The following is a 10,042-nucleotide window of genomic DNA, read 5'->3' as shown; positions in this document are numbered from 1 at the left end:
GAAGTTCAAATGAAGTGGCTGGTAAATATTTATCTATCATCTATCTATATTCTCTGTACAGTATAGGTAATCTTTTTTTGACAGATATTTACAAAATACTATTTTCTTCAGACTGTGCTGGGCACTTAGGATAAAGAGTGAACTTGAAGGACGAAAACCATGAGTCAGGAAAGTATTTGGTTGCTTCTATTAACTAGAAGAAGGCCAATATTCTATTTCTGAACTATCATGTGCACATGCAAATTGTGTGTGTACACATGTATGTATGTGTGTAGAGACAGAGAGAAAAAGGCGAATCCCGATGGCGTTGTAAACTCATTTAATAATTTAGCTGAAATCTGGCCAAACAGGTCTGTTAGCTCAGTAGAAGAGGTTGATTCCAGCTGCTGACCACTATAGGTCCTCTCTTTTTCTTATAAAGTCATTATTGTTGGACTAAGTTACCACTGTTCCACAGTCAAATGGATGGTTCTTGTCTTCCTGTCCCTATAAATATACATAGAGCAGGAGTCAGCAAACTGTGACCAATGGGCCAAATCTAGCCAGCTGCCTGTGTTTGTATGGCCACTGAACTAAGAATTTTTACATTTTTAACTTAAATTTGAAAATCAATATATGAATAATACTGCAACACATGCAAGTTATATGAAACTCAAATTTCAGTGGACATAAATAACATTTTATTGAAACACAGCCACGTGTTCATTTAGGTATTGTCTATGGCTGCTTTCACACAACAGCAAAGGGGAGTAGTTGTGATAGAGACTATATTGCCTTCAAGCCAAAATTTTTAAGAAAAAGCTTGCTGACCCTCAGTTTAAAGCATTATAGAAATGGGTCCCTCTCTACTGAAATGATGACTAGGGTGGGTATAATCCAAAGATGTGTATCTCCCAGGGAGATCAGCACAGGAGATAATGTACACCCTGTAACCCATCTGCTTGTGGAACCCTATTTTATATTTGAAGTCTTTATGATAGTGAAGTATGTGTGTGCCTCCTTTTCACAACAGAGTGTATATATATGTGTGTGGGTATGTGAGTATAAGAGACAGAGAAAATGTGTATATATGTGTGTGTTTGGTTAACAGTATCACAAGATGAGGTTGGGGATATTAAGAGGGGCAAATCAAAGACCCTAGTTTGGAGATTTTCATTTTATTCTAAGTGCTTTGGGAAGTTAATTGAAGTCTGTGTGCAAGAAAAAGGACTGATATGATTTACCTTTTTCCAATAGTCATTCTGGCTGTGGCATGGATAGGAGGCTGTAGAGGGCAATGGTGGAAGCCAGAAGCAGTTAGGACAGCATCAGAGTGGTCCAGCGGAGAAAAGACAGCTTGAAATACAGAGAAGTGGGTGGAGCTGAGACTTATTTTGGAGAAAAATGAACAGAAATTGCTGATAATTAGACATGAGGGTAAAAGAAAGGGGGGAAATACTACACTGAAGTAAGTTCCATCAGGGGAAAAAAAAAAGAGTTCTTAAACATTTAATCCAAGGGGCCAATTATTAGATTGTTGAGCAGAAGCTTACTCCTAAAATGAAATTTCATAAATACTAGCAAATCAGCCCTGGTCAAAAATACTAATTATTAGTAACATTTGTTTTTAGTTGATCATAATTAAGTTACCTTGCTCTGCATTGGTACTAGACTTTTGGACAATATTTTTCAGAATCCACCAAGGACCTTTACACATAGCAGAATGCTTCCTGTGTGTCTTTGTTTTTATTTTTGAGCAATTAGCGGGCTCATGTGACTCCATATAACTTTGAAAACACACTTCCAGGTATACTGCAAAAAAGGCTAAATGCTTAATGTCCTTAACCACGAGTGGAGCTGGTACAGAACAACTTTTTAAAAATGTTAATTTGGCTATTGTCAAATTATGGAAAGAGCCTAAATGTCCATCAACTGATGAATGGATAAAGAAATTGTGGTTTATATACACAATGGAATACTACGTGGCAATGAGAAAGAATGAAATATGGCCTTTTGTAGCAACGTGGATGGAACTGGAGAGTGTGATGCTAAGTGACATAAGCCATACAGAGAAAGACAGATACCATATGGTTTCACTCTTATGTGGATCCTGAGAAACTTAACAGAAACCCGCGGGGGAGGGGAAGGAAAAAAAAAAAAAGAGGTTAGAGTGGGAGAGAGCCAAAGCATAAGAGACTATTAAAAACTGAGAACAAACTGAGGGTTGATGGGGGGTGGGAGGGAGGGGAGGGTGGGTGATGGGTATTGAGGAGGGCACCTTTTGGGATGAGCACTGGGTGTATGGAAACCAATTTGACAATAAATTTCATATATTAAAAAAATAAAATAAAATAAATAAAAGTAAAAAAAATAAATAAATAAAAATGTTAAGCACTTCTTTAAAAAAAAATTTTTTTTACATTTATTTATTTATTTATCTTTGAGAGACAGAGACAGAGCACAAGTGGGGGACAGGCAGAGAGGGAAGGAGACACAGATTCCGAAGCAGGCTCCAGGCTCCAAGCTGTTGGCACAGAGCCTGATGCGGGGCTCGAACTCACAAACTGCAAGATCATGACCTGAGCCAAGTCGGCCGCTCAACCAACTGAGCCACCCAGGCACCCCATTAAACACTTCAGTTGTCTGTTTCCAACTCCCTTTTATAAAAGATAAATATGTGGTCTCAGAAATTTGTTGGGCCCCTAAACAACTAAGTTTAAAAGCAGATGCTGAAACATCTGCTTTTTAACAACTAAGTTTAAAAGGCAATGCTGAAAACTATAGAAAGCTTATGAAGGAAATTGAAGAAGATATAAAGAAATGGAAAAACATTCCATGCTCATGGACTGGAAGAATAAAGATTGTTAAAATGTCAATACTACCCAAAGCTATCTACACATTCAATGCAATCCCAATCAAAATTGCACCAGCATTCTTCTCAAAGCTAGAACAAGCAATCCTAAAATTGTATGGAACCACAAAAGCCCCTGAATAGCCCAAGTAATTTTGAAGAAGACCAAAGCAGGGGGCATCACAATCCCAGACTTTAACCTCTACTACAAAGCTGTAATCATCAAGACAGCATGGTATTGGCACAAAAACAGACACATAGACCAATGGAATAGAATAGAAACCTCAGAACTAGACCCACAAATGTATGGCCAACTCATCTTTGACAAAGCAGGAAAGAATATCCAATGGAAACAAGACAGTCTCTTTAACAAATGGTGCTGGGAGAACTGGACAGCAACATGCAGAAGGATGAAACTAAACCACTTTCTTATACCATTCGCAAAAATAAACTCAAAATGGATAAAGGACCTGAATGTGAGACAGGAAACCATCAAAACCCTAGAGGAGAAAGCAGGAAAAAAACCTCTCTGACCTCAGCCGTAGCAATTTCTTACTTGACACATCCCCAAAGGCAAGGGAATTAGAAGCAAAAATGAACTATTGGGACCTCGTGAAGATAAAAAGCTTCTGCACAGCAAAGGAAACAGTCAACAAAACTAAAAGGCAACCGATGGAATGGGAAAAGATATTTGCAAATGACACATCAGACAAAGGGCTAGTATCCAAAATGTATAAAGAACTCACCAAACTCCACACCTGAAAAACAAACAATCAAGTGAAGAAATGGGCAGAAAACATGAATAGATACTTCTCTAAAAAAGACATCCAGATGGCCAACAGGCACATGAAAAGATGCTCAACGTCGCTCCTCATCAGGGAAATACAAATCAAAACCACACTCAGATATCACCTCATGCCAGTCAGAATGGCTAAAATGAACAAAACAGGAGACTATAGATGCTGGCGAGGATGTGGAGAAACGGGAACCCTCTTGCACTGTTGGTGGGAATGCAAACTGGTGCACTCTGGAAAACAGGGTGGAGGTTCCTCCAAAAATTAAAAATAGATATACCCTATGACCCAGCAGTAGCACTGCTAGGAATTTACCCAAGGGATACAGGAGTACTGAGGCATAGGGGCACTTGTACCCCAGTGTTTATAGCAGCACTCTCAACAATCGCCAAATTATGGAAAGAGCCTAAATGTCCATCAACTGATGAATGGATAAAGAAATTGTGGTTTATATACACAATGGAATACTACGTTGCAATGAGAAAGAATGAAATATGGTCATTTGTAGCAACGTGGATGGAACTGGAGAGTGTGATGCTAAGTGAAATAAGTCATACAGAGAAGAACAGATTCCATATGTTTTCACTCCTATGTGGATCCTGAGAAACTTAACAGAAGACCATGGGGGAGGGGAAGGAAAAAAAATGGTTAGAGAGGGAGGGAGCCAAAACATAAGAGACTCCTAAAAAGTGAGAACAAACTGAGGGTTTATGGGGGGTGGGAGGGAGGGGTGGGTGGGTGATGGGTATTGAGGAGGGCACCTGTTGGGATGAGCACTGGGTGTTGTATGGAAACCAATTTGAGAATAAATTTCATATTTTAAAAAAAAAGCAGAGGGGCACCTGGGTGGCTCAGTTGATTGAGCGTCTGACTTCAGCTCAAGTCATGATCTCACAGCTCCTGAGTTCGAACCCTGCGACAGGCTCTGTGCTGACAGCTCGGAGCCTGGAGCCTGCTTCGGATTCTGGGTCTCCCTCTCTCTCTGCCCCTAACCCACTCACATTATGTCTCTGTCTCTCTCAAAAATAAACAAACATTAAAAAAAATTAAAAAAAGAAAACATGTTAGTGGGTTTTAAAAAAAAAAGCGGAAAAGGAAAAGACTTCCAGAAAGTTAAATTTCATAGTGCGGATACCAGAATCTAGCCTACTTTCACCCCACCAAAAGCAGGGTCCATTAAGCCCTATACTAGTTTATATACATTAAATAGAAGCAGATCTGTAGAGATCTTATCGGCTCCAAGAATCCCCCATGGCATTGGAATCAAGGGGTTCTGAGTTTAAAATGATGCAGAAGTGTTTTAAAAGAATATTTATTGTGTTATAACTCCCCAGTCTCATCACCACCCAACACAATTGCATTCTTCTTCCAACACAACACTCTAAGTGTCCACACCTAATTCTTGAGATGGGGTGTCAGCTGGCTGTGCCACCTTTTGCTCTTGACCCTACAGATTTCCAGAACTTGACTACTCCTAGTAAGAAATATTAGGCTCCCTGGGTCTCTTGGCAAATTTCAAAAAGCAAACTATGGATTTAACACTAAAAAAGAAGCAGTGAGGGACACAACTTTCTTTATGTTGCTCATTTATATACTTATTTACAGAGGTTTCGAAGTGATTCCAAGTCCTGAGGCATGATTGTTCAACAAAAGTACTCTTACTCATTTAGAATAAAAGAAAGGCATTATGTGTATATTCATCCCTTAAAAGCCACTCTGTCTTGAGATGCTCCCCAGTAGTTTCTAGGAGATGGAGTAAAATTTTAGCTCTGCATCCCCTACAAATCCACTGCTATTTAGAATTCCATGTTATCAATAACATCCATAACTTGCACTGCTGGAATAGAATTCTATCTATAACTGTAGAGTAGGCAAATTCGTATCTCTTTTTCAGGTAAGCACAGACTTGTTTCAACATGGGCCATTAACAATTCTTTCACCTTGGTCAACTGGATGACTACAATTGTTGTTTTAACACAACAGAAACTAAGATTAATTCCCTCCAGTTGGCTTGACTGTTTTACACATGAAATTGGCGTATATTATTAAATTAATAAGTTAATCATTTAGTTTTAAATAAGGCCAGTTTCAAGTCATGTAAAAGAAGTCATTCAAAAAGTTCTGAGTTTGTGTAACATAACTAACGAGTTTGACTCAGTTTCTGCCACAACTGCAATGATGTCACCTCTTTTAAAAATGAAAAAATTCCATTTTTGAAAGGATATGTAGGTAGGTAAGTAGGTAGACAGAAACTCTATTAAGCATAAGGTCTAATATAACCTTAAAACACCTCTATAACACTCTCCTTCAAGACCTTATCAATTCTAACCAAAGTTTTCTTGATTCCACAATGAAAATGTGAATGAGAATAAAAAGCAACCCAGGTCAATTATTTCAATTTCAAAGAGAAAAGGTAACTATTAACATACATGTCTTTATTTTCTTTCCCAAAATTGTTTAAATATAATCTGGGGCCTCATGTGTCTTTACAGTCATTCAATAATTTGATGGGTTTTTTTTTTTTTTTTACAGCTCCCAGATACATGAATATCTCCAACACCCCCAACACCTCCAGCACCATCACTGGCTTCATCCTCCTGGGCTTCCCTTGCTCCAGGGAGGGGCAGATCCTCCTCTTTGTGCTCTTCTCTGTTGCCTACCTCCTGACCCTCATGGGCAATGGGTCCATCATCTGTGCTGTGCGCTGGGATCAGAGACTCCACACCCCCATGTACATCTTGCTCGCCAACTTCTCCTTCCTAGAGACCTGGTATGTCACCTCCACTGTCCCCAACATGTTAGCCAACTTCCTCTCTGACACCAAGGTCATCTCCTTCTCTGGGTGCTTTCTCCAGTTCTACTTTTTCTTCTCCTTGGGTTCTACAGAATGCTTTTTCTTGGCTATTATGGCATTTGATCGGTACCTTGCCATCTGCCAACCTCTACACTATCCAACCATTATGACTGGACGTCTCTGCACCAATCTTGTGGTAAGCTGCTGGGTATTTGGTTTCCTCTGGTTCTTGATTCCCATCATCATCATCTCACAAATGTCCTTCTGTGGATCCAGGATTATTGACCACTTCCTCTGTGATCCAGGTCCTCTTCTAACACTCACCTGCAAAAAAGTTCCTGTGGTAGAGACTATCTTCTCCACTTTAAGTCCTCTGCCCCTCGTTATTCCCTTTCTCTTCATCATGGGATCCTATGCTCTGGTCCTAAGAGCAGTGTTGAAAGTCCCTTCAGCCGCTGGGAAAAGAAAGGCTTTCTCCACCTGTGGGTCTCATCTGGCCGTGGTTTCACTGTTCTATGGCTCAGTACTGGTCATGTATGGGAGCCCAACATCTGAGCATGAAGCTGGAACACAGAAGATTGTGACTCTGTTTTATTCTGTTGTGACCCCACTCCTTAATCCGGTGATATACAGTCTTAGGAACAAAGATATGAAAAATGCCCTGCAGAAATTTCTGGAAATATAAAAAGTGTTCATCAAAAAGGCTCTTGGGAAATTACAGCCCAATATTATATTTAACTTACTTACAAACATTTACAAAAATTGTATTTAACTTATTTTCAGGTAAAAAAAAAACTAGTTTTAAAAAGAATTTGAGTATATTTGACAGAATATTACATTAATTTCAGGCATATAATTTAGCAGATTGACAAGCTTATACACTATGCTATGTTCACAAGTATAGCTACCATCTGTCTCATTAAATGACTGTTACTATATCATTGATTGTATTCCTTATGCTCTGCTTTTTATTCCTGTGATTTACTCATTCTGTTACTGGAAGTCTGTATCTTTCTCTCTTCTTCACCCATCTTTCCCAACCCCCATCCCCCTCCACCCCTGCAACCATCAGTTTGTTCTCTGTATTTATAAGTCTAATTCTTTTTTTTTAATAAACATAATAATATTTATTTATTATTTATATATTTATATAAATTATTAATTTATTAATAATTTATATAAATATATTATATAATAAATTATTATTTTTTTTAATATATGAAATTTACTGTCAAATTGGTTTCCATACAACACCCAGCGCTCATCCCAAAAGGTTCCCTCCTCAATACCCATCACCCACCCTGCCCTCCCTCCCACCCCCCATCAACCCTCAGTTTGTTCTCAGTTTTTAACAGTCTCTTATGCTTTGGCTCTCTCCCACTCTAACCTCTTTTTTTTTTTTTTTCCCTTCCCCTCCCCCATGGGTTTCTGTTATGTTTCTCAGGATCCACATAAGAGTGAAACCATATGGTATCTGTCTTTCTCTGTATGGCTTATTTCACTTAGCATCACACTCTCCAGTTCCATCCATGTTGCTACAAAAGGCCATATTTCATTTTTTCTCATTGCCACGTAGTATTCCATTGTGTATATAAACCACAATTTCTTTATCCATTCATCAGTTGATGGACATTTAGGCTCTTTCCATAATTTGGCTCTTGTTGAGAGTGCTGCTATAAACATTGGGGTACAAGTGCCCCTATGCATCAGTACCCCTGTATCCCTTGGGTAAATTCCTAGCAGTGCTATTGCTGGGTCATAGGGTAGGTCTATTTTTAATTTTCTGAGGAACCTCCACACTGCTTTCCAGAGCGGCTGCACCAATTTGCATTCCCACCAACAGTGCAAGAGGGTTCCTGTTTCTCCACATCCTCTCCAGCATCTATAGTCTCCTGATTTCTTCATTTTGGCCACTCTGACTGGCGTGAGGTGGTATCTGAGTGTGGTTTTGATTTGTATTTCCCTGATAAGGAGCGACGATGAACATCTTTTCATGTGCCTGTTGGCCATCCGGATGTCTTCTTTAGAGAAGTGTCTATTCATGTTTTCTGCCCATTTCTTCACTGGGTTATTTGTTTTTCGGGTGTGGAGTTTGATGAGCTCTTTATAGATTTTGGATACTAGCCCTTTGTCCGATGTGTCATTTGCAAATATCTTTTCCCATTCCGTTGGTTGCCTTTTAGTTTTGTTGGTTGTTTCCTTTGCTGTGCAGAAGCTTTTTATCTTCATAAGGTCCCAGTAATTCACTTTTGCTTTTAATTCCCTTGCCTTTGGGGATGTGCCGAGTAAGAGATTTCTACGGCTGAGGTCAGAGAGGTCTTTTCCTGCTTTCTCCTCTAAGGTTTTGATGGTTTCCTGTCTCACATTCAGGTCCTTTATCCATTTTGAGTTTATTTTTGTGAATGGTGTGAGAAAGTGGTCTAGTTTCAACCTTCTGCATGTTGCTGTCCAGTTCTCCCAGCACCATTTGTTAAAGAGACTGTCTTGTTTCCATTGGATGTTCTTTCCTGCTTTGTCAAAGATGAGTTGGCCATACGTTTGTGGGTCTAGTTCTGGGGTTTCTATTCTATTCCATTGGTCTATGTGTCTGTTTGTATGCCAATACCATGCTGTCTTGATGATGACAGCTTTGTAGTAGAGGCTAAAGTCTGGGATTGTGATGCCTCCTGCTTTGGTCTTCTTCTTCAAAATTACTTTGGCTATTCGGGGCCTTTTGTGGTTCCATATGAATTTTAGGATTGCTTGTTCTAGTTTCAAGAAGAATGCTGGTGCAATTTTGATTGGGATTGCATTGAATGTGTAGATAGCTTTGGGTAGTATTGACATTTTGACAATATTTATTCTTCCAATCCATGAGCAGGGAATGTCTTTCCATTTCTTTATATCTTCTTCAATTACCTGCATAAGCTTTCTATAGTTTTCAGCATACAGATCTTTTACATCTTTGGTTAGATTTATTCCTAGGTATTTTATGCTTCTTGGTGCAATTGTGAATGGGATCAGTTTCTTCATTTGTCTTTCTGTTGCTTCATTGTTAGTGTATAAGAATGCAACTGATTTCTGCACATTGATTTTGTATCCTGCAACTTTGCTGAATTCATGTATCAGTTCTAGCAGACTTTTGGTGGAGTCTATCGGATTTTCCATGTATAATATCATGTCATCTGCAAAAAGCGAAAGCTTGACTTCATCTTTGCCAATTTTGATGCCTTTGATTTCCTTTTGTTGTCTGATTGCCGATGCTAGAACTTCCAGCACTATATTAAACAACAGCGGTGACAGTGGGCATCCCTGTCGTGTTCCTGATCTCAGGGAAAAAGCTCTCAGTTTTTCCCCGTTGAGGATGATGTTAGCTGTGGGCTTTTCATAAATGGCCTTTATGATCTTTAAGTATGTTCCTTCTATCCCGACTTTCTCAAGGGTTTTTATTAAGAAAGGGTGCTGGATTTTGTCAAAGGCCTTTTCTGCATCGATTGACAGGATCATATGGTTCTTCTCTTTTTTTTTGTTAATGTGATGTATCACGTTGATCGATTTGCGAATGTTGAACCAGCCCTGCATCCCAGGAATGAATCCCACTTGATCATGGTGAATAATTCTTTTTATATGCTGTTGAATTCGATT

The 10,042-nt window shown here is 39.1% G+C and overlaps 1 protein-coding gene across 1 annotated transcript; it reads left to right on the top strand.

Moving 5' to 3' along the window:
• Positions 1-6,142: 6,142 nt before the first annotated feature.
• On the top strand, positions 6,143-7,103 carry LOC125909784 (olfactory receptor 11G2-like). Its single transcript, XM_049613250.1, has one exon. It carries the CDS (start codon positions 6,168-6,170, stop codon positions 7,101-7,103), a length of 936 nt encoding a protein of 311 aa, XP_049469207.1. The 5' UTR covers positions 6,143-6,167.
• The last annotated feature ends 2,939 nt before the right edge of the window (positions 7,104-10,042 follow it).

The sequence above is a fragment of the Panthera uncia genome (genome assembly GCF_023721935.1).
Source record: "Panthera uncia isolate 11264 chromosome B3 unlocalized genomic scaffold, Puncia_PCG_1.0 HiC_scaffold_1, whole genome shotgun sequence".
NCBI lineage: Eukaryota > Metazoa > Chordata > Mammalia > Carnivora > Felidae > Panthera > Panthera uncia.
The sequence above is the reverse complement of the archived record's forward strand: the minus strand, read 5'-3'. Positions and strand labels throughout refer to the sequence as shown.

Excerpts from the sequence above, each read along its gene's own strand:
- LOC125909784 (XM_049613250.1), top strand. The coding sequence starts at position 6,168 with ATGAATATCTCCAACACCCCCAACACCTCCAGCACCATCACTGGCTTC.